The following is a 22,500-nucleotide window of genomic DNA, read 5'->3' as shown; positions in this document are numbered from 1 at the left end:
CCCTGTCTGCTAACTGCTCTTGTAAGGATGCCCGCATGGGCGCCATGCCCTATTGGACGCCTTCAGTTATGTATAATAATTGGTGCAAAGCGTAACTTACGGCGCAGCCAAGAATAATGACCCTAGCACCCTTTTGAACTAGAAAACAAGAAGCCTCCAATAAGGCTTCGGCTGGCTTATCGCCATGCAAACTGACGGCGTTGAAACCTGTGCCTTTGGTTCCGGTATAGCGGGTTGGAGATATGCCCATCGCACGAACTGCCTCATCAAAGAGGGGTTCCCATTCTGTCTGGTTCATCAGCACGCCGCTGCATTTTCAGAGTGTTCAGACGTACGGGGGCCTGTAGTAGCGATACCAAAGGTCGGTCCAAGTTGTAATGCTGCCAGAACACTTGATTCTAATATGCCCAGCACTGGTGGAGGTTTATCATACCCCGCAAGAAGCTCTTTTAAAACAGGTACTAGGGGGTGCGCTGAAAAGCATGCCACCACGATACCTGAATAGCCAGTAGCAAGCCTTGACGCCCCAGTACTGTCTTCAGGCGTGTTAACAGCTTGGCCTTTGGGCTGGAGCTCAAGATCCTTGAGAATGACCGCAGTAGAACTTACACCATCCAATGGGCCATCTATACTAGCTGGCGCCTCGGGAGGAGGGGTATAAAAAGTTATTCCGACATCAACTGGAAGGCGAGGGTGGAGATGTGTAGCCACATCTTGAGTGAAAGTCGAGGTAGAGTTGGGATTGATGAGAAGGAGCTGGATTTTGGCTACCTCGCGCCCGAACTGATCATGATAAAGTCCAGCCATAATAGTCTGCGCCAAGATTTTCTCGGTTACTGAGCAGTTGTTCAAAAGATGATGGGGTACTTCTCGGACTTTATATGCGAAATGGTGATCGTGATTATAGAAATGTTTTACAGGGTCGATACCCAGCGAGCGTCCAGACTATTGGACGACTGATAATTCAAAATACCGGACGAACGGACGAATAGGAAGACGAAAGGGCATTGAGATTTTATCTTTGCACATGCCGACCGATAGTTATCATACCAGCAGCAGCTCCGCTGCTCAAGTTCCGCTCATGACTGAGACACGTCACAGCAGCGTTTATGTTTTTGTTTTTGTTTTTCGTCATCGTTTTTTTTCGTCTTTTCTACAAAGTAGAAAACAAAAAGTAACAGGCCCTATAATATAATCTGGACGTCATGGCTATGTCCAAGCAACGGAAAGTGTTGACCCTGGGTCAGAATCTGTTGGTTCCTTCAGTAGCGCTTACGCTGATGAACAGAATAGAACACTTCATCATTGACACTTTCACTCGCCTTGGTAATGATGGCATTGAAAGACCCGTAGAGCAGCCCGATCAGGTACCCCTTCACCTTGAGTCTAGTCCAGTAGCTAACACAGATCAAGATAGGGGGAGGAGGCACCTACGGTACGTCGCGTCATCCAGACTACCCACACATGTAAATTGTTTAGTAGTGCCGCACTGACGATGCCATCATGATAAAGCGATAATTGGTGCGCGTGCATTCCTTCCACCCACTCAACTGGGCATGATTGTAGATTACACACCTTCAACATTTCCTCAAGCTCTCAAAGATGCACTGGAGTCCTACGGAAATGAGATGTGGGCTTTTAGAGAGAGAACTGACGGGCTCCCAACTGCAAGAGCAGTCAACCGGTATGACGGCGAGACAAGAGGGTATGAGCTACGTTTAATCATGGGATGAATTTCGCTGATGGCTGGGCATCATCTAGGTTTGAATATCTATACAAGCCTGTTCTTCTTTCACCAAACTCTCTCAAAGGGACGCATTTTGAAGACATTGTGCCTTCTGTAATTCATTTCATCTCTTACCCTGCTCCCCGGGCTGGGATAATACTCGATGAAATCAACGATTTCAGAATTTCCAAAGGATGGTCTCCTCTCATCGTTTGGGAGCCAGAGGATGAGTCATTGGAGGTAGTCACTTCCATAGCGTCCCATGTCGATATCTTGGGGTAAGTGTGGCACTTATTTGGGAGGACCGAGGCTGATGGATGAGACAAGACCAAACCAGAACGAAGCGCTCCGCCTGTATTCTCTCTTAACAGATCCCACCTTCACGGATGATGATTTTAAAGCTGTTCTCACCAAAATTTGCCGCTCCCTCGCATATCTGCGACCTCGCATAGGTGCTGTGATCCGCGCAGGTCATTTGGGATGCTGTTATGCTTCCGCCGACCCAAGAGGATATCGACCAGAAGTAAAGTGGGTCCCAGCCTATTGGAACAAAGAGAGGGATGGCTATGAGGGAAAGGTAGTAGACCCCACCGGAGCAGGCAATGCATTCATGGGAGGAATAGCTGCCGCACTGTCGGAAGGAAAGAGTTTAGACGAGGGTAAGTGGTCCAGTCCAGCTACACATGAACACTGAGATATTGACGACCTGGAAGCTGTGAGGTGGGGTAGTGTTGCGGCGTCTTTCGCCATTGAACAGAATGGTTTGCCTCAGCTTACCAAGACTTCCGATGGCCCGGAACTCTGGAATGGGCAAAATCCACAGGAGAGGCTGACAGCCCTGTCCATGTGAGAAGGGCAGTCATTTACAGACTATGATTGCTGTGTAGTTGACGGTAATCTGTACAAATGAAGTGTGAAATTAGAGAGTGAACAATGATCGTCTTCACTATACGATCCATTATGCGTAAGGTATCTATTGTTCATTTGCCTTGATGTTTCATGAGTCATGTTCGGTACTCCACTCAACAAGAAGTGGAATTTGTTGGTTAAACAACGCAAGCCATCATTGAGAAATATATCGGAAGATCGAATCCAATAATGCTCTGGTAATAATATTAGACAATCCCGTTTAGATTGGCTATACTTTGTACGTGGTCAAATAAGCCAGAAACCAAATTTCATGTAAAGGCACACTTCTTTCAATAGTAGGTGCAAAATGCACCACCAGTAACATTGTCCCATACTATGAAGGACTTTGTGATATGTATATATATCTTTCCATTGAGACCTCAATAAGCTCTCCGTAGTTTAGTGTGGTTTAGAGCGTCAGACTGTAATTGGTTAACAACTTCACATCTGAAAGTCGTGCGTTCGACTCGCACCGGGGAGATTTTTTTTGCACCTGAAGAGTCTTACATCAGCAAACCTGCAAAGCTGCGAATTAAAATATGCGATCAGCAGGCGCGATCGAGTCTTGTTTTGTCTGATCAGATCAAGTCCCATATCGAAAGACACCCTCCTGATCAGGTCGAGTAGCCAATTGATAATTCAGTTGAGACGGGCAATCATGCGCGATCATGTTATGCGGTTGCCTGATCAAAGGACAAAATGCATGATCATCGTGTACTTGATGAGAGAATGATCATACGGCAAAGTGTTGTAAGATCGGATGGCTGTTCTGCTTAATCATGATACATATGAAGCCTGGTCTTAGGACGTGTGCATTGTGATCAGTAGTAATAATGAATGGTCATCAGGCAATGAAGGTCATGATCAGGCATTTGGCTATTTGATCATGCAGTGGGACTTACGATCATGCAATCCCTGGTTTGATGCCTGAGCGGAATTGTTGGTTCAGTATTATTACCGCACTTAATAGAAAGCAATTTCATTGGTGCAGCTAGACAAGACGCATGTTATATTCAGTCCTTATATTATATACATTTAGTTCAGCAGACACAGGTATAAAATGGAATGCGTTACATTCCAACATTGCTGACCGGCAAATCTTGAGCGTTACATTGTCGACGATCCACATCCTCGCTGCCGTATATTTCTTTGTGTAATAACAGCATCGTTGAAGGGCTGCAAAGGTGCAGTTTGCATGCCACGCATTGTAAGCCAGCGAAGCTAAAGGATGTAGTCATTCAAGCATATTCTCCGCTCTTTCTATAATGATAATGAGCTTCACAAGATCTGGAGATTGGAGATTAGCAAAGGCCGATCTCTCTAGAAGAACTTCACTAAAACTGCTGGTCACAGACCAGTTGTCGAAGACGTGGTGTGAGTTTCGACGGGCTGGGAGGCTAAGTGATGGTCAGCAAATTGGCTATTTGCAGGTCCAGATTTCAGAGCAAATACTGCACACAAACAATGTCTGGGACATGATGTCCAGGAATCATGTTTTATGCAGCTGGAGGCGATGGTCGGAGGGGGTAGATATCTCACTGCGAGTGTTTAAAATCGCACAAGGTCGGGCAAGTGATGCGGAAGCTTCTACATAGAGGCTGTTTCGGACTCCAGCGGTGCATGCTGTTAGATGAGGACCATAGACCATCTGTAGCCTTCGAGCTATTGTCGGGTTTTTCCTGTCTCTCTTCTTGTGCTTCTTACTGCATCTGAAATCCTTGTCGCCTTTTTCCCATCTCTTGTTTTTGGGTCCCTTTATGTCAATGGTGCTTGCTAGTTGTAGCGAGATAGTGAGATTGAGTAGGTAGTCAAGAATACAATCTATGAGGGCAGATATAGTTTTGCAACAGGCAGGGGGATTCGTCCAAGGGATATTGGTGGGGTATAAATAACGAGGAGGGATTATTCCAATCAGTAAGCTTTCGTTCTAAGAAACGTTCTTTCAGCTTTAGCCCCCGACGACGAGCACTCATGCACAATGCACAACATGGGCCATAAGTGAAAAGCTTCAAGCGGTACACTGAGACCAAGATTGGAATATCAGCGAGTAACGAGGAACGAAGACAAGAACGAACGAAGCAAGTGACGGACGGCGGGCAGAACGAGTGAGGAACGTGACGGACGACGGAAAAGACAACCACGTCCACGAGGTGGAGGTGGGCGGGCGTCGCACGCCCGTTTTAGCGCTTCCGTCCTCGGTCGGCTCTTTTGCCAGTATATGCGTATATATGCCGTATGCGTCAATTATTCACTGCACATGCCCCCATTTTCTCTTGGCTTCCTAGTTCTGGCAGTGACCTGTACGTACGTAAGTGCCATTTTTGTCTCACTTCTCAGTTCATTTATGGTTTTATACTTTACAGCTAATAGGTGAGAAGCAGAGTCCCATACGTTATGCCGGCTGTATACGTACGACAAACGGACTTCCTTATTAGCATCCTGCCAACTTAAAATGCAAGAAAAGCAAAAAGTGTGTGGTGGAGGCTCATGTCATCGACAACCTCGTTTTTCATTCAGTTTAGCGTCCGGGTTCTCTGTTCTTTTGCCTGTATATGCATATATGCTTTATGCGACATTGTTCATACATTCCGTATTTTCTCTCAACTTCCCACGTAGTTCCTGCCCTGGACTGTATGTGCCGTGCCAACTGTGTCTGCTGGCTTTTCTGCTCCTTTTACATTCTATATTTACACCTATTAAGAGGAGAAAAAGAGAAGAGGACCCACCGCTCGTTATGCAGGCTGTATACGTCATGACAAGCGAACTTTCCTAGCATCCCATCAGCCTTATCCGTACCCTATCCCCAAATCCACCACAAAGAGAGCGACCTGTAAAGGAGGAGATGGTCCAGCAGGGGCCCATGATGTTACTGAAAGCCGATATCAGGTAGACAGCGAGTGGCCAACAACGAACAGTACTCGATAAGGCCTTTTGGAACACAATACATAATGGAATGGTTGCGGGTCACGAAAACAACAAGATCACAGGAAAACAAGACCACAGGAAGATAGATATCGCAATACACTATTCTAGATATTATACGGTAGGGCCAATCGAGCGAGAGACAAAAGATGCAACACATGGAAAATGTGAGCATTAGTGGGAAATGTACTGGAATACGTAAGACACCTCTGGAAGACCCAATTCCGCTCTCAATAGGTCGTCGTGCATCTTTCCCAGCTCCTCGTTGGGATAATGGTTCCATCTGTCGAATTATATCAGTGTGATGGCAAAAATATACGAAACTGCTGAAACTTACGTGCTGGCATCGCCATAGAGCAGGGCTTGGGCTTTAACAAACTGTTTGCCTTCTCGACATCGTTTGCATTTGTAAGTATCGTGCGTATCGCACAAAGTTTCGGGGTTGAATTTGAACAGTTGTCGTAGGTCACCCTGCGTGAAATGTCTTGCCGTATCTTCCGCTTCGTCTACTACACACGCTGAAAGATTTTGCTTTTGACATCTGTAGAGAATTCGTTAGTGGTACCGCTTCAAGCCTCCGGATCTAAGTCACTCCTCACTGTCGTTGAAAAATTTTTTCTTCAATAGTACCTGTCGTTTGAAATCGATAGACAAAACATTCTTTCTTTTGGCCATCACGCCAGACACGAGCCAGAGCCTGCTGGTCACTGGCAGGGTTCCAATCCTGGATCGCTGATTAGAATACTGTTTCGCGTAAATGAATGAATCCACTCACAGGGTCAAACAGCACCAATCTGTTTGCGCCGATTAAGTTAATGCCACATCCACCTGCCTTGGAACTAAGCAAAAAAACAAATTCCTTGCTTTCGGGCTGATTGAACTGCGCTACAATCTTTGACCTCTTGGGGACCGACATGCTGCCGTCTAACCGAAGATAGCCATACCGCTTACCCCTACACAGCTTCTCCATAAGGTCAAGAGTTTGGGTAGCGTTGCTGATGAGTACTATTTTGTCATTTGTGTGGTGTTTTATGTGGTCTAGCATCCTGGAAGCCCAAGTCAGTCCCTAACCTAGGGCAAGTAGATAGATACTCACCTTTCAAGGACAACAAATTTTCCCGAATATTGGCAGTTAACCGTCCTGTCCCTGCCCTTCCCGTTATACCCATCTGGTAACAAGGTTTCGCTGCCAGGAAGGTCTTCGGGTAGATTGAGAAGATCCGGGTGATTAACCAGCTTTCTGAGAAGACCAATGGCCTTGAGAGGCTGGGAATCTTTGCCTCGAAGGAGGCGTTGGACGTCCTTGGAGGTAACGAAAAGATTGTAGAGCGATGCTTGAAGGGGACTTGGGCGACAGAATACGACATGCTCGTATTTGACAGGCACTACGAGATCGTCAGAAATTGCCTAACAATCTCATACCAAAACACATACGATATTTGGATAACAGGTCATTTGTCCGTCTGATGATGAACTTGCTCACAAGTCCACCAAGCTCTTTTAATTTCGCGTCACTTTCCAATTTTTCTTTCTCCGTTGCATCAGCATCACGTCCTCTGAGAATTTTCGACTCAAAGTTCTTTTTGAAATCAAGTTTCGAACCAAGGTATTCTGGGTTGGCAAAGTTCAATAGAGCAAAATATTCAGATAAATCGTTTTGTATGGGTGTTCCAGTTAAAATGACTCGGCGCTGGACTTTGAGAGAGGTAAGAGCTTGGAAGGTAAGGGTCTCTGCATACAGATGGTGAGCAAGGTTACATGGCGCCCGGCCGTATCATCGACATACCCGCGTTTTTGAGCCGATGGCCCTCATCAGCAAGAAGCAGCCCAATTTCGCAACTAGCCAACTCCTCTTGTAGAGTCCGCAAAGTCTCATAGGAAACGATCATCACAGGCAAAGTGACATTCCTGCCATGGGCTTGCACCCACCGCCTAACAGCCGGGATAAGCTCGGCTTTTCCTCCTTTGCCGTCCACTACCATAGGGTTGACCGCTCCTGATCCGAGCCATTTGATGAGCTCATTGGCCCAATTACCAACAAGTGACGTGGGGCAGGCGATAATCACTTTCTCACACGTAGGCTTCCCGGCAACGGGCGACTGCTTGAGAAGTGTCCAAAGGAGAGCGATACATTGCAGAGTTTTTCCGAGCCCCATTTCATCTGCCATAATACATCCCCATGCTCCATCTGCAATCAGACCGGTTGTACACCGGTATAGAAATTTCACACCTTCAATTTGGTGAGGTCGCAAGACTTTCGAAAGCCTTGGGTCTATGACGACTGGCACCTTGACAACCTGCTTATTCTTCCGTTCATCAACAATACCAAGGATGGCCTTCAAGCTTCTATGCGGTCCCTTATTCAACTCTTCTTTCTTCTTCATTTCTTCATGAGATTCTGCTGCCTTTATATCCTCCGGATTCGGCTTATCATCAATAGTGGGGTCGAACAAAACAATAGCATGGTCGTCCATAGGATTGTGTAGAGGCCTGGGGATAAGGGTGGGGTGTCTGCGGGCACCTAGAGAGGCATGGGAAAGCGAGTGAATTATAGGTTCCGAGGTCTTGGGGCAATACATGATTGGGATTGAGAAGCTAATGGTTACCGGTCAGTCATCATGAGATGAACGGAGGAAAGGGAGAACAGGGCACAGACCTTTTGGTAAATACGCCAGACTTGTCTTTTGGTTGAAACACCGGAAATTTTCTATTACACCATTTGGCCATATCGCCCAACACGCCATCGGAGCCATACTCCTTGTTACCCATAGCAAATTTGCCCTTCTTGCTGGGCCTCCCTTCAGTATTGTCTTCAGCATCATCATTGTCATCAGGGGATCCTTCTTCTTTATATGAGACCGTTTTCCGTTTTCGCGCTGGAAGTGCTGATTCGCGTTTAGATGCTGAAGATTTGGGTATCTTGAAGGGAGTGGAGATGATGCCGTAGCCCCCGGAAGTGGCTGAGGTGAGAGGCGGCTCGCTTGGACGTTGAATTGTTCTCCGAAGCATGTCAAAATAGGATTAAAAAGGACAAGAGTTGGAGATTAAGGTGGGTGGAAGAAAAATTTCGGGTGGCGAAAGGAAGGAATAATAGAGAGGAATGTCTTATGTTGGATAGGAAGCAAGGCGCGTCGCGTCTCGACGAGCAGTCCAGTCAGCTTTCTGACGTGGCATTGAAGAACGAGGCGGCGGCGGCCACCACGGCATTGGGGTCGACCGCCGCAACCGTGGCAGACGAGCGAAAGAACGAACACAGCTGAATCCATATGCGATGCACATCCGAGAACAGTCGCGTGGATTTCCCTGAAAATGAAGTGCGATGACGATTGCGACTCCTGAATGTTAAGGGGGAGAAAATCCCCGCAAATGGAAGACGACTCCAGAGCGGCCGGTCACGAGGCGAATCCTGAATTATCCAAAAGCATTCCCGTTCTACCGCCTCATGAAATATAAACACTTCCCAGGCCAGCTCTCTCTACTGTGCGCTGCCGCTTTTTCAGTTCCTCCGCTTCCCTCTCACCCATAGCTGTCTCTGTTTGATCTACTCCCTTCGCCCTTTCTGCTCTCGAACACCCGCCCAGTGTCCTCCCACCAGCACATAACACCTTCCACAGCGCATCATATTTCAATCTTTTTCTCTGCCATATCACACCTTTCAAATTCAACGGTTCTCTACATTCAAACACCCGTGAGTCGAGTTTCTGTCTTGTATGTGCGCCGAGAAAGACTAGAGACAAGATTGCAACAAGGCTGTACGCTGTGGCCAGTGGAGTTTCGCTATGCCGTGTAGCGATTCTGCTGCACCGCACAGCTGCAATGGTTTTTTTTTGGATATCTTGCCGTATGCTGTATTTAATCAGTGCCGGCGAAGATCTCTTTCCTACATCTGCAAACACCTTTCACCAGTTCCCACTGCCTGAGAACGTTTTTGAACGTCTCATTTACACTTGGGCTTCTTTGTTCTACTGTGTTGTACATGTAGCATTACACGACACTACAGGGTTTTCAGTTAATTTCATTATTATCCGCTGGAAGACCTCCAAACAAGTCGGATGTGGCATCTTTATGTTCTTGGTTTCCCCCTTATTAGGCACGTCTTGCGGGCTGAAAAGCAATTTTGGACGAGCTGTGATGATGTTTCGTATCTTTGTGACTCCTTTGTTTCATGACTTTTCCTGAAGATTGTCAAAGAATATGCTGACCCGATTTCATTCTTGCTGTGCTTCCACTTCGCCTCCAATTATCATGTCTACTGCATGCCACAAACGCCGCCTCGCTTCATTTTTTCTCGTGTGCCCATTCACTGTGTGGCATTTCTTGGATCGGCTTGCTTGCTTCATCGCCTCGTCAATCCATCAACGCGTCTCGCACACAAACAAAACAAACTCCTTCGCCGCTGGGTCAACAACCGTCATATCATCTCATCCCAACCGGCAATCGGCCTTTTTACCCCTCCTTTGGTTTTGTGCCACGTCTCATTGTTCAACTTTCGTCTCTTTGGCCACTCCTTCCCAATTTTAGCCGTTGATTGATTTCATTCTTGTATCTCTTAATTTAGTTCTTCCTTCATTCACTTGAAATCACATGTGTGGTAAGTACCAAGTCTACTATCGCGTCATTGTCTGCTGACTTGCTGCACAGGGATCTTCTCTTATTGCTCTTTCCTTTGCGAAAGGAACCGCAAGTACGTCTGCGATGTTCTGTGCAACGGTCTCGCGAGGCTTGAGTATCGTGGATACGACAGTGCTGGTATGTTGTCATCGCTTCTCAATGTTTCTTGCAAGCTGATTGCAACAAAACGCAATCTGTCAGGTATTGGAATTGATGGCGACAGCAAGGGTTCCCCTATGATTCTCTTCAAGGAAGTTGGTAAAGTTGCTGCCTTGAGGAAACACATTGACGAAGGCATCCCTTGTCCTTTGCCTGATCAAGCGCCCGCGAAGGAGAAGGTTGACATGTCCAAAGTTTTCCTCAGCCAGACCTCGATGGCACATACCCGTTGGGCTACTCACGGTGTTCCCAGTCCTGGTAACTGTCACCCTCATGTCAGCGACGTGCAAACCGAGTTCACCTTGGTCCATAATGGTATCATTACCAACTATAAGGAGCTCAAGCTTGTCCTTCTCAAGCGCGGCTATACTTTCCATAGCGACACCGACACCGAAGTCGTTGCTGTGCTTTGTAAATATGTCTGGGATAGTCAGCCCAATAAGCGACTCAACTTCACTGAACTTATCAAGACTGTCGTGAAGGAGCTTGTGCGTAAATATTAGACGCTTCGTTTTGTTCTCTAGCTAATTCTCTTATAGGAAGGATCCTTCGCATTCGTGTTCAAATCTACCCATTTCCCCGATGAAATTGTCGCTGCACGACGCGGCTCTCCTCTTTTGATTGGTGTTAAGACAGACAGGAAGCTTAAGGTTGATTTTGTCGACGTTGAGTTGCCCACTGCTGAGGAAAGAGGTTGGTCAACGCTTTTCAACCCCTTCTAATATCTATGCTTACATTGAAGCAGTGAATGATGTGGATGCCAGTGGCCTCCTTGCCGTACCGGCTGCTGTTGCCGAGGGCCCTGGTCCCAAACTTCGCCGATCCCAGTCTCGTGCATTCCTCTCTGAAGATGGTATGCCCCAGCCCATTGAGTTTTTCGTGGCGTCCGATGCTAGTGCTGTAATCGAGCACACTAAGCGTGTATTGTATCTTGAAGATGACGACATTGCCCACATTGCTGAAGGCGAACTTCACATCCACCGCCTCCGTCGCGACGATACTGTTTCTTCCGTACGTGCCATCGAGCATCTAGAGATCGAACTTGCGGCGATTATGAAGGGTCAGTATGATCACTTCATGCAGAAGGAGATTTACGAACAACCCGAGTCGGTTGTGAACACTATGCGCGGACGAGTCAACTTCGACACTCGTTCCATCATGCTTGGCGGCCTCAAAGCATATCTGCCTGTCATCCGAAGAGGCAGGAGATTGATCTTTGTCGCTTGTGGTACTAGCTACCACTCTTGTATCGCTGTTCGACCGGTGTTTGAGGAGCTCACCGATATCCCCGTTGCTGTCGAACTGGCGTCTGATTTCCTTGATCGCAGGACTCCTGTATTCCGAGATGATGTCGCTATCTTTGTATCTCAATCAGGTGAAACAGCCGACACCATTCTCGCTATGCGATACTGTCTCGAACGTGGTGCTCTTTGTCTTGGTGTTGTAAATGCCGTGGGCTCCACTCTCTCCCGTGAAACGCACTCTGGTGTTCACATCAACGCTGGCCCCGAAATTGGTGTGGCTTCCACCAAAGCATACACCTCGCAGTATGTCGCACTTGTCATGATTGCTGTGCAATTGTCAGATGACTCCATCACCAAGACAGCAAGGAGACAGCAAATCATCGATGGATTACACGACATTCCTGCCCAGATTCGAAAGGTTTTGGCCATGGACAAAGTGCTGCAACAGATGGCTAAGGATATGTTGTCCAAAGAGAAGAGTTTGCTGATCATGGGCCGTGGCTATCAATGTGGGTTCAGCGCATCGTATTGTGATCTTTGCTGACTTCATCTAGACGCTACCTGCTTGGAGGGTGCGCTCAAAATCAAAGAGGTCTCCTATATGCATTCTGAAGGCGTAAGTCGCTGTTTATTATGCAGGAAGACTCAGATCGTCTGACGCTGTCTACTAGATTTTGGCCGGTGAACTCAAGCATGGGCCTCTTGCATTGGTTGATGAGCACCTTCCTGTCATTTTCATCATGACCCGAGACTCTTTGTACCCCAAGGTTCAGTCTGCACTTGCCCAAGTTACCGCTCGAAAGGGTCGACCCAGTGAGTTATCCTTCAGCTGCTTTCATTGCCTTGACGAAGCTTATGATGGTTAGTCATCATCTGCAATGAGGACGATGACACTGTCAACGACAATGCCAAGGTCATCCGGGTTCCTCAGACTGTCGATTGTCTTCAAGGCTTGATCAATGTCATTCCTCTCCAGCTTTTGTCGTACCGTAAGTCCCATCTGTAGTTGAAATACTTCATTCTAACAACCTTTCAGACCTTGCCGTGATGAACGGCGTCGATGTCGATTTCCCCCGAAACCTCGCGAAGTCAGTGACTACTGAGTAACGTGGACTGTTCATAGGACTTTTTTGCATCCGTTTTTATTAACCCCATTGAGACCCTCATTTTGCCTCACAATGACTCAATATACTATTCTACGTCCTTCTCTACTGCTTGAACTGTTATATACTTTTGGGCACAGCAGAAACGTATAGTACTTTGTCCCATTCTTCTGCTTCATGATTCACGCGCATTTTTTGGTATGTACATAATAAAGTTTTTAAGTACAAGTATCTTTTTTGCATTGGTCCACGTACGTTACTTGTCATTTGAATACACTGAACGACGAAAGATAAGTAAGGCGCTGCTACTTAAAAACGATGATGGTGTATAATGACTGGCCTTCCGTATGGGGATGTTCATACACCCTTCTTGAAAGTTATGTGCGATGGCCTTAACTCTTTCCAGTGGGCTTCTTCAAGAAATCAGAAGTGAAAAAGTCTCCGTTTAGGCTAAGAAGATTGGCAGCTCGAGTATGTACCTCGACATGAAACGATTCAAAGGGGAAGGCTTCGCCATCTATACGACAAGGTCAAAAGGGTCTTCAACAGAAAAGGTTAGGACTTACCGATGGTGAAAAGTGGTTGATTTTCTATGTCTAAGTTCTCTGCGATGAACTGTGAAACTGCCCTTCGTCAACCTAGCAGGATTTTACGTCCATCCGAAGAAGACACGCTCACCCTTATAGTAATATTGGCAATCCATCCAATATGTCTCTCCTTTTTCGGCGCCGGCAATTGCATTTGCCATAGTCAGCCTCGGTACTACGCTTTGGACAACTACATCTATCAGGCCATCTCCTGGAATGGAGACAGGCCATTGCATCAGATCTCGAGCCACCCAACGCATCATTCCAGCACTGCGAAGAGTTAGGGATTGGCATCCGTACCGCGGACTTTTAAGAGGTGGACACTTACTAAAAATATAGAATCTCTTGTCCGTCAACCCATTCGTTTTGTGTTGAAACATTACGGGGGGCTTTCAAACTCTGGGTAGACTTTTTGGGCTTGATAGATGACTTCTTGGGGAGACTTTCAATAGTTATCCAAGTCTCATCGTATTTTAGCGGCCGAGCATTTGGAATGGGACCATTGTCCGGAATATAATTAGAGTTGGCGGGCTTTGGTGGATTGTTGGCGGATGATTTAGATTCTCCGATCAATGCTGGGGGTTCGTGCTCGTGGCGAATATTATGGTTCATAGAGACTGGCGTGTCACCGTCCACACTCATATTTCTCATCCGGTTGGTCAACGGAGTAACGCCACCCTCAGTCGTCCCTTGCTGTGTCCGTTCCTTTGCCTTTTTAGCCATGTCCTGCTTGTCGTCTTCGACGACTTTGAGCCTCAACCGGCAACGCGTACCCTTATTGCTCGCTATTCCTTTGAGAAACCCAATTAAAAAGCGGGTATCCCCCATCCACCTGAGATTTTCTGTACCAATGTCGAGATCTACCATGAGGCCAATTGCCTGAGAAAGGAAAGCGAAGCGTCGGGTCATAGATGGGAGTATAAGGACGGAGCAAAGATCAATGGGGAGGTTACATCCTAAAATGCCATTTAAGCCTTATGCGTTCTACTGAAAGCTTGGATCTCACCTTTGATAATGTTGAGTGCAGCCAAGGGTACGTTGAAAGTGTCCTTCACGCCGAATAGGTTTGTGCAGACGGCATTAGCTGAACCTAGTTAAAGAGGTCAGTGCATTGTTCTCTGTGTTAGGAATTCCAGAGTTTACCTGTTGGGATGGGAGCGATAGGCGTCTGCAACGCCTTGCGGGCGTCTGAGCGGGATGCAAGGCCGTTGACCACTTCATAAACAAGACCGTCTCCGGAAGCAGTGGCAATCACACTTCATTATTACTGGTTAGACGAGGGCAGACGGTTGATGACTCGTAAAATTTAGCCTGCTTACTCGTATACCAGATCCATAGATCTCGCGATCTCTTCGGCATGTAGCCTGTGAGTAGTTTCTGAACATATAATTTCAGCTCTGCGTTTCAACGATAGGAGCCTGGTAGATTACCTTTGACGGTTACAGTTGTTCCCGCTGCCTCAAGTATAGGAATAACAGTATCTTGTACCATATTCTTTGCTTTACCTTTTCCTCCTAGGGGGTTGACCAGGATCAAAACATTTCTGAAGGGCTTGATTGCTGGTGAGTGTGATCAGCACTCACCAGCTTCAAGCGAAGACAAAAGCGGGACCCACAGGCATAAGCTACCTCCATTAGCATCCGTATCCACTTATTTGTTTCCGGTATGTTGATGGGTTCCACTAATACATGAAGTTTGACGAGTTTCAGCTGCGTGCCCTTGCCCCCTCCTAGACAATGCAGGTCCAGCCGCCGCGCTGAATTCTCGGGAGCAGGGGCAAGATATGCCTTGAGAAAGTTGGTCAAAGGGCATGTGAGTAGTCGCTTGGGAGCTGTAAATTCCAAGTCAGTACAAATTTATGGAGGGCGACGCCTTGTATAGGAGAGGCTTACGCTGGCCGTCGCCCGAGAGCTGGAGAACGTCGAGAGTGGACCGTTGGATGATGAGCAAGCCACGATTGTTATTGTGAAGGATGACGGGAAGGTGGTGTGGAGGACGCATTGTGTGGCTGTAGAGGTGGGTTATCTATGTACGGGTGTCATATTGTTGTGGCTGGCGGTACCTAGGAGATGTACGGTGGGGAAGAGGACAATGGCCGAGGGTGGTGTAAAGTGTCGACGTCATGGCTTTAAGGGGATACTGCAGCAGAAGAGATTCAAGTCAAGGCTGAAGACGGAGGACAATGTGTATCTGATATGTCTTCATCGATGAAAGCCCCGCTGCGAAATCCCCCCCGCCTCCTCGCAGGAGAGGGACGGGTGCATCTCTCCGCCTCCAACGCACACCCTTGCTTCTCCACCAGCCTCGCAGCATACCCCCTCAAGCTCCTCTCTCCAACTCCTCTTCCCTCACAGCCCGCGAACTTCGCCGTCCTCTACACTCTCGCCTATGGCGGAGGCCTTGTAGCTGGCGATCTCGTCAGTCTAAGCGTGCTGATTGACCCAGGATGTGGTCTCGTCATGCTCACCCAAGGCACGACCAAAGTATACAAGCGTCGACCAGGCCTTCGCCCCCTTTCCCACTTGCATACCTCTCAGCCATCTTCAGACCCCAATCTCACACGTCAAAGGATGCACATACGTCTTTGCTCATCGTCCTTCTTACTCCTCTTACCTGATTCTGTTTCCCCTTTCCGCTCGTCTATCTACTCCCAGACCCAGCGCTTCGTCCTTCCTGCAGATAGGACGGCATCAGTTCTCATTCTTGATTGGGTCAATTCAGGCCGAGGGCAAAGGCCTCAAGAAGGCGATGAGGAGATTTGGAGCATGGATAGCTACGGGTCAACGAACGAGATTTGGGTAGGAGATGAGAGAATCATGAGGGAGCGCATGGTGCTCGATAATTCCCATTTTGGTTTGAATGCTGGTGGCAGTCTGTCTCCTATCGCAAACCAATTATCTCCATATAACGTCTACGCCACTGTTCTAATCATTGGTCCCCATCTTACGACCCTTTTCTCGTATCTCGCGTATCTCTCCGATCATTCACGGCAGTTCCAGCTGAAGGAGCCTCCCGGTTTGGCATGGAGTTTTAGTGAGATAGATGACAAGCTGCAGGCGGGAGTAGTCAGAATTGCAGCATGCGAGGTGGAAGACGCTAGGAAATGGCTGAGAGAGGTTATGACCGCTGGTGGTGTAGCGGCTCTAGTAGGAGAGGGGATGTGGCCGAGGTGTATTTAGCTCCAAACAAATAATTGTTATACTTCGGGTTGATGAGTTTTCATTGTACGAAATCACGCTCAATAAGTCGGGAGCTTATAAAAATGATGGAAAGACCATGGATGACCATAACAGTGCATAATATGTAAATAATTACAACCCATAATCTGACCTCCAAAGCGTAAATCTACAGAAACTTCATCTTACTCCCTTTTACTCTAACGGTGATCCTATCACAATTACAACTGTCCGACTTGGGCAGCGGTTTCTACAAAGTCGCTGGCCTCCTCCTTTTCAATCACCTTTATCGTACTGACCTTCTGTTTGTCGAAGAAGACACCGTAAAATTTATCAGCCTGAGCAAGCATTTCAGACTTGAACGTGGTCGTGATAAACTGTGCGCTGGTGGAAAGCGTATGGATCATGGCTAAACTCATTCTGATCAATACTGGTAGAGGAAGAGCCAAAAAAGGGAAGTTGCTCACTTGCTACCGCGGTACGGTATTGAGCATCCAAGTTCGCATCGATTTCGTCAAATAGGTAGAAAGGTGCTGGATCGCACTTCTGGATGGCGAAAACCAGGGCGAGAGCCACAAGAGACTTTTGACCTCCAGACAGCTGCTGGATGCGCTGACCTTCATCATGCTTCGAGTTGAAGGAAACGCGAATGGAGACGCCAGTATAGCTGTCAATGTCGCTTTTCTCTCTTCCTTGCTCCAAGGACTCTTCTGATTCTTCTTCCTGTGGTTCCTCTTAGTTTGTTAAAAATACCAATCGCCTTCGATACTCACAATGAAACCATCGGTCTTCTTCTGCATGATTAACTCTCCTTTCCCCAATGGGACCAATGTCTCAAATACCTCTTCAAAATATTTGGACACTTGCTTGAATGTTCTTTCAATTGCCTCATCCTTACGTTGATCAAGAGTTTCAATGAGTTCTTCAATTTTGACAGCCGATTGATCGAGCTCATCCCGACGGTCCATTAATTCGTCACGCTGCTTCGTGAAATTGTTATATTGCTCAAACGCCTTTTTATTGACATGGGCAAATTTCTTGAGGCCGTCGTTCACCTTGTGAAGTCTCTTGATAATCTGTAGCGATGTCAATCCTATTCGGGTCTATTTGATGACATGACATACCTTATCTGACCTTTGGTCAGTATATTTTGAGAATGCTTCTTCCGGTAAAGCACCCAAATCCCGAATCGCATTATTGCATTCTTCTCTCCTGTTGATGAGGGTTTGTCGCTTGGTAAGATAACGCTCAGCATTTTTTTGAACACGCATAATCGCCCGAGTATTTTCCATCTGCTGAGTTTGTACACGCTCGAGATTCTCCGAGATTTTGGAGATTTCAGAGTTTAATTCGTCAACGCGGCCTTCAGACTCTGGATACAAAGTTCAGCGACGTTGCCTTTAAGAGCAGGATACTTACCAGAAACTTTTTCCTCGAGCTGCTCAATATCGCGCACGAGATTCCTGAGCTCGTTCCTTCGCAATTCCACCTCCCCAGATTGCAGTTCCCCATTACCCGCTTCACCTTCCAATCGATCAAGTTTGTCTCGTAGCTCCTGTCTCTTTCGCCGGAGATTCTCCGAAAGCTCGATTTCTAACCGGTTACGTTCTCCTACTGCCTTTGCTCTGCTCTGGGTTGCGTCAAACAGCAACTTCTTCTGGGATTCCACACTTTGTGTCAAGGTTTCCAACTCCCTCAACTCTTCATCCGTCAGGTTTTGCCTCATGGGGGTCCTGAGCTCTTCCTCATAGCTCGCTCTCTTGGCTTTAGCATCCCTCGATGCTCCCTCAGCTTCTTCCAGACTAGATTCTAATCTCGTTACCCTATCTCTTGCCTGGTCAAGGTCCCTTGCCGGTAACGTAAGTAACTTGAATAAGCCCTCTCCCCCATCTGATATGTGCCTTTTCTTCGCCTCAAGTGCTTGTACTTGACCCATGGCTCTTGTGACCTCCTGTTCGAGATTCTGCAGCGCAGCTTTCACCTCTATATGACGTGCGTGGTCCGTTTCGTACGCTGTTCGCCATTTCTTTGCGGCTTTGACAGTGTCGAGGCGGGAGCGCCGAACATCATGATAACCGCCAGTCAGAGCACCTTTGCGATCAACTCGATCACCCTCAATGGTAACAGCGTTCAGACCATGTGATCGGGTATAATGGGCCGCAGTTTGAAGGTCTTCACAAATGATAGTTCGACCAAATACCTATTATAGATCTTCAGCATGGATATGGTACGTATACATGGCCCAAAATACGTACTTGTTCAAATGCCATGACATACTCCCTGTCAAATTGTAACTTTTGAATCATTGGTATAGCATCGTTAGCCTTGGGATAGTTGACGCTATGACTTTTAAGACGATTGAGAGGCATGAAAGTCACTCGACCACTCTTTTCCCGATTCATAACATCAAGTAGCTTGCTGGCAGTCTCATCATTATCCACAACAACGTGGAATAAGCTGGCAAACAGAAATTAATATGGTTCAGGAGTGACTTCACCAAAAAACAAACCTGTTACCGGCGGTTACCTCTACGGCGGTTTTGTATTTATCGGAGACTTCAAAAAGATCGTAGAGGGGTCCAAAAACACCATCAAGGTTTAGTCGCTTGGCAATTTGTCGGACAGCCCGTAAGCCATTGCTCGTGTCCTAATGTCTGCTCAGCACCACGTTTTCCGATGGCGAGCCATGCTTTCCTTACTTTGTTCATCATGCCCATCAGTGAACGCTCGGCGGCCTCCATTTCGCTTTTCGCATTGACCTCAATCTGAGTCAACTTGCCCTCTTCCCGCCACAGCTCCCTTCAAATCATCTTAGTAACCTTCAACTAGAGTAAAAAAATAACGTACTTTTTCTGCTCATGCATACCCGCAATGTTCGTTTGCAGTTGTGCGATCTCTTCATTCATTTTTTTCAAATTCTCTCTCCTATCATTCTCGCCTTGGGCTTGCTGCTCAGACTTGGCCGAAAGCTGTGCCAACTGTTCCTTTGCACCCGCCACCTCGTTTTGCAGGATTTCCACCCGCCGTCCTTGATTCTTCTCATGTTCTTCGAGAGCTTTGATTTCGTCTCTGAGATACTCATCTCGGGCAGCCTGGGTTGCGAATTGCTGCGCTCGCCCCTGTTTGGCAAACAATACTGAGAGTTTGGATTGTGTAGGTTCAAGCCTACGGCGGAAAAGATGAGCTCTTCAAGACAGCAGAACATGAAACGATAACTTACGCTTCTCTTGCGGCTTTTTCCTCCCCAATCCTCTGTTCAGCTTCTTGCACTAGGTCCTCCAATCTCGCGGTTGCTTCATCTACCTTCTGCTGCATCACTTCCAGTTCTTCAGCCAGCTCTGCCCTCCTGTGCTCGCCCACTTGACCAGCCGTCTCAAAATCGGCGATAACGCATTCCAATTCGGTTTTGTTACGCACTAAATCCGCCCGCTCGGTTTCATACTGCCTGAGCGAAGCTTGCGTAGTCGACAAGGAATGCTTAGCCGCAGTAAGAGCTTCCTCGTAGCGCTGTTAACTATAGTCAGACGAGCGGATCATTGCAATCAGCGAAAAGAACAGACCTGGATTTCGTCCTCTCTATCATTAAATTCCTTTCTCTTCTCGTTACTGTCGTGTATGTCTTGTCTCCTTTCTGCCTCAATTTCATCCAGAGCATTGGTAACATCTTCCAATTCTCGTTGATGCAACGCGTATTCCAAGCAGCGCCTTTCCCGATCTTTCTCTTGGTACTCTTTGAGTTCCTCCTTTTCTTCTTCAAGTTCTCGTAATCGGTCCTCGATGGTTGTGAGAAGCTCAAGAATCTTGTCTCGCTTTCCGTCTAATACGAGACTTTAGTATTGCACAGAACATAGGGGTAGTAGAACGCACCGGTTTCCTCCATGATTCTGGTCGACTCAGCCCTTTTTTGCTCGTAGACCTCCGTTCCTGCCACATCCTTTAACAATCTGAGTCTTTCTCGATCATTCATATTCGTCAGATGCGTGATCTGACATCTCGTCAGCAGCCTTACTTTACGATCATTCGACAAATCTGTTTACCCACCCTTCCTTGGGGAACAATATAATAGGGGTTAGCCTTTGAGAAGCCAGCACTTTCCAGTAGCTGATCCACTTCAGATTTGCTGGCGCTCTTTCTATCCAGGGAGTATTCATCTTTCTTAAGACCAATGGTTCGACGAAGCACGAGTTCCTGTCGACCAGTCGGAAAGCGCCCATCAGAATCTGGATGGATTTTCAGCTTATTTAAGCCGTTCTGAAGACAAAGCGAACATACTGTCAAAGACAATCTCGACATAAGCAGAAAGTGTCGTACTTGTACTCGTTCCTTCATGTAGTAGACGCTGCCTTTCTTCTCGGCTCAATTTGGTATATTGATCAGACAGTACAAATCGTATAGCTACAGGCAGAGTTTAGACGAGGCCTCATTCAGTGAGAATGAGCTTACCGGAGAAAAAGTTTGATTTCCCACTACCATTTCGACCAACCACAACATTGTGTCCAGGTCTGATGGTCGGTCGTCAGCAAAGTCTCATACTTAATTACCACCGGAATATCTCACGAGAATGGATCTACAGCCACTTGATCTCTGTAAGATTTGAAACCTGTCGTGCGTATTAGCGGTCGCTTTGCAAAGCCAATGGCTGACTGCAACGCACCTTGAATGGTTATTGTTTTGATATACTGATGATAAAAGTCAGCATTATGTTCTAATGTATGTATCACCACTTGCCATGTTCTATCTGTAGGCCGCAGAGAGGGCGAAGGCTGTAGATGGGTTGGAGGAAGTGGGGAAATCAGGTGGGGAACCTACTCAACAACGAACGCGACTGGGACAAAGGGTCAGATCGCGCTCATGTTTCTCACTTCCGAAAGTCGCGTCAGCTACCCCGTTTTTTACGTAAGGAATAAAGGGAGGGGGTATGGAAAAGCAAATACGCCACAGCATTGAAATACCGAAACACCGTGGTGGAGGATGGTGAAATGTTAAAATCTCGCTGGCAGCTTTGCCGTGCGAATAACTGGGTCTCACGGGCACTTCCATACACCTCAAAATAACAATAAAAATGGCTGTTGCCAGCTCATCCGCTCTCACTGACAGCCAGGTCAGCAAGATCCAGCAAGATTCCGATTTCTCGATCAAGAGCGAGGCCGTCACCCCCAAGCTCGGTACGCATCTCCACTTTCCTTCTCAGAGAGTGGGGCTAATCTTTGACAGACACTTCTCAATGGCCTCTTTTGCTTAAGAACTATGATAAATTGCTTGTCAGATCTTCCCATTTTACTCCAATTCCCTCCGTGAGCATACTTCCGCATCTTATCCAAGGCTAAACTAAACATTATTCAACTAGGGTATCTCACCTCTTAAACGCGACCTCCAAACTTATGTCAAGTCTGGTGTCATTAACCTCGACAAGCCTTCCAACCCATCTTCTCACGAAGTTGTTGCTTGGTTGAAGCGAATCCTGCGCGTCGAGAAGACCGGCCACTCAGGTACCCTCGATCCCAAGGTCACTGGCTGTTTGATTGTCTGTATCGACAGAGCTACTCGATTGGTCAAGTCCCAGCAAGGTGCAGGAAAGGAATACGTGTGTGTGGTTCGATTCCACGACAAGTTGCAGGACGAGAAGGCTTTGCCTCGAGCTTTGGAGACCCTTACTGGCGCCCTTTTCCAGCGACCCCCCCTTATCTCCGCCGTTAAGCGTCAGCTTCGTGTTCGAACAATCTACGAGTCCAAGTTGATTGAATACGACAATGAAAGAAACCTTGGTGTATTTTGGGTGTCATGTGAGGCTGGTACTTATATCAGGACTTTGTGTGTCCACCTGGGATTGCTTTTGGGTGTCGGTGCCCACATGCAAGAACTCAGGCGTGTAAGGAGCGGTATCACTGGCGAGAATGATGACATCGTGTCTATGCACGATGTATTGGATGCCCAGTGGTTGTACGATAACACTCGTGACGGTGAGCACGTTTTTATTCTTCCTGTGTATGTGCTCATACGAGCGATTTAGAATCCTACCTGCGTCGAGTGATTCGCCCTCTTGAGTCTCTTCTCACCAATTACA

The 22,500-nt window shown here is 47.2% G+C and overlaps 8 protein-coding genes and 2 non-coding genes; 6 read left to right on the top strand and 4 right to left on the bottom strand.

Moving 5' to 3' along the window:
* The window catches only part of CNAG_01161 (hypothetical protein), a 1,652-nt gene extending 626 nt beyond the window's left edge, over window positions 1–1,026 (bottom strand). The window contains exons 1-3 of the mRNA XM_012193966.1: window positions 336–1,026; window positions 101–285; window positions 1–49 (exon numbers count right to left, since the gene is read on the bottom strand). The exon at window positions 1–49 is cut by the window's left edge and continues 626 nt beyond it. Of these exons, the coding sequence (XP_012049356.1) occupies window positions 1–49; window positions 101–285; window positions 336–807 (706 nt within the window). The 5' untranslated portion in view covers window positions 808–1,026. The remainder of the gene's footprint in view (window positions 50–100; window positions 286–335) is intronic.
* Window positions 1,027–1,129: 103 nt separating this feature from the next.
* CNAG_01162 (hypothetical protein) lies at window positions 1,130–2,965 on the top strand. XM_012193645.1 has 7 exons: window positions 1,130–1,242; window positions 1,294–1,367; window positions 1,414–1,435; window positions 1,513–1,705; window positions 1,762–2,004; window positions 2,054–2,385; window positions 2,440–2,965. The coding sequence occupies exons 1-7, from the start codon at window positions 1,206–1,208 to the stop codon at window positions 2,574–2,576; spliced, it is 1,038 nt and encodes a 345-aa protein (XP_012049035.1). The 5' UTR covers window positions 1,130–1,205; the 3' UTR covers window positions 2,577–2,965.
* Window positions 2,966–3,023: 58 nt separating this feature from the next.
* Window positions 3,024–3,116, top strand: CNAG_10056. The gene has a single exon. It is a non-coding gene; the product is annotated as a tRNA-Tyr (tRNA).
* Window positions 3,117–4,902: 1,786 nt separating this feature from the next.
* CNAG_12459 lies at window positions 4,903–5,218 on the top strand. XR_001045763.1 has 2 exons: window positions 4,903–4,943; window positions 5,017–5,218. It is a non-coding gene; the product is annotated as a hypothetical RNA (non-coding RNA).
* A 343-nt stretch (window positions 5,219–5,561) lies between these two features.
* CNAG_01163 (DNA repair and recombination protein RAD54-like protein) lies at window positions 5,562–8,772 on the bottom strand. XM_012193967.1 has 8 exons: window positions 8,214–8,772; window positions 7,344–8,152; window positions 6,992–7,288; window positions 6,654–6,942; window positions 6,333–6,603; window positions 6,157–6,281; window positions 5,895–6,098; window positions 5,562–5,840 (listed from the first exon to the last, which is right to left on the bottom strand). Exons 1-8 carry the CDS (start codon window positions 8,564–8,566, stop codon window positions 5,732–5,734), a joined length of 2,457 nt encoding a protein of 818 aa, XP_012049357.1. The 5' UTR covers window positions 8,567–8,772; the 3' UTR covers window positions 5,562–5,731.
* Window positions 8,773–8,965: 193 nt separating this feature from the next.
* Window positions 8,966–13,130, top strand: CNAG_01164 (glutamine-fructose-6-phosphate transaminase (isomerizing)). XM_012193968.1 has 10 exons: window positions 8,966–9,245; window positions 10,079–10,148; window positions 10,199–10,306; window positions 10,370–10,815; window positions 10,867–11,020; window positions 11,073–12,080; window positions 12,126–12,187; window positions 12,243–12,384; window positions 12,438–12,560; window positions 12,608–13,130. Exons 2-10 carry the CDS (start codon window positions 10,142–10,144, stop codon window positions 12,676–12,678), a joined length of 2,121 nt encoding a protein of 706 aa, XP_012049358.1. The 5' UTR covers window positions 8,966–9,245; window positions 10,079–10,141; the 3' UTR covers window positions 12,679–13,130.
* Window positions 12,643–15,318, bottom strand: CNAG_01165 (D-erythro-sphingosine kinase). XM_012193644.1 has 10 exons: window positions 15,154–15,318; window positions 14,877–15,092; window positions 14,692–14,820; window positions 14,581–14,638; window positions 14,405–14,517; window positions 14,268–14,351; window positions 13,590–14,217; window positions 13,353–13,531; window positions 13,241–13,297; window positions 12,643–13,191 (listed from the first exon to the last, which is right to left on the bottom strand). Exons 1-10 carry the CDS (start codon window positions 15,260–15,262, stop codon window positions 13,067–13,069), a joined length of 1,698 nt encoding a protein of 565 aa, XP_012049034.1. The 5' UTR covers window positions 15,263–15,318; the 3' UTR covers window positions 12,643–13,066.
* Window positions 15,319–15,386: 68 nt separating this feature from the next.
* Window positions 15,387–16,584, top strand: CNAG_01166 (urease accessory protein). XM_012193969.1 has 1 exon: window positions 15,387–16,584. The coding sequence occupies exon 1, from the start codon at window positions 15,457–15,459 to the stop codon at window positions 16,438–16,440; it is 984 nt and encodes a 327-aa protein (XP_012049359.1). The 5' UTR covers window positions 15,387–15,456; the 3' UTR covers window positions 16,441–16,584.
* CNAG_01167 (chromosome associated protein) lies at window positions 16,539–21,262 on the bottom strand. XM_012193643.1 has 18 exons: window positions 21,165–21,262; window positions 21,091–21,115; window positions 20,994–21,036; window positions 20,880–20,938; window positions 20,709–20,831; window positions 20,478–20,656; window positions 20,304–20,421; window positions 19,997–20,253; window positions 19,657–19,943; window positions 19,284–19,601; window positions 19,136–19,235; window positions 18,947–19,083; window positions 18,693–18,894; window positions 17,857–18,637; window positions 17,562–17,809; window positions 17,211–17,513; window positions 16,905–17,160; window positions 16,539–16,846 (listed from the first exon to the last, which is right to left on the bottom strand). Exons 1-18 carry the CDS (start codon window positions 21,165–21,167, stop codon window positions 16,659–16,661), a joined length of 3,627 nt encoding a protein of 1,208 aa, XP_012049033.1. The 5' UTR covers window positions 21,168–21,262; the 3' UTR covers window positions 16,539–16,658.
* A 191-nt stretch (window positions 21,263–21,453) lies between these two features.
* Window positions 21,454–22,500, top strand: part of CNAG_01168 (H/ACA ribonucleoprotein complex subunit 4) — a 2,124-nt gene continuing 1,077 nt past the window's right edge. Inside the window, exons 1-4 of the mRNA XM_012193970.1 lie at window positions 21,454–21,601; window positions 21,651–21,730; window positions 21,784–22,396; window positions 22,447–22,500. The exon at window positions 22,447–22,500 is cut by the window's right edge and continues 1,077 nt beyond it. Of these exons, the coding sequence (XP_012049360.1) occupies window positions 21,499–21,601; window positions 21,651–21,730; window positions 21,784–22,396; window positions 22,447–22,500 (850 nt within the window). The 5' untranslated portion in view covers window positions 21,454–21,498. The remainder of the gene's footprint in view (window positions 21,602–21,650; window positions 21,731–21,783; window positions 22,397–22,446) is intronic.

This window comes from Cryptococcus neoformans, chromosome 5, assembly GCF_000149245.1.
Source record: "Cryptococcus neoformans var. grubii H99 chromosome 5, complete sequence".
Classification (NCBI taxonomy): Eukaryota; Fungi; Basidiomycota; class Tremellomycetes; order Tremellales; family Cryptococcaceae; genus Cryptococcus; species Cryptococcus neoformans.
This window is presented reverse-complemented; position numbering and strand designations above follow the sequence as displayed.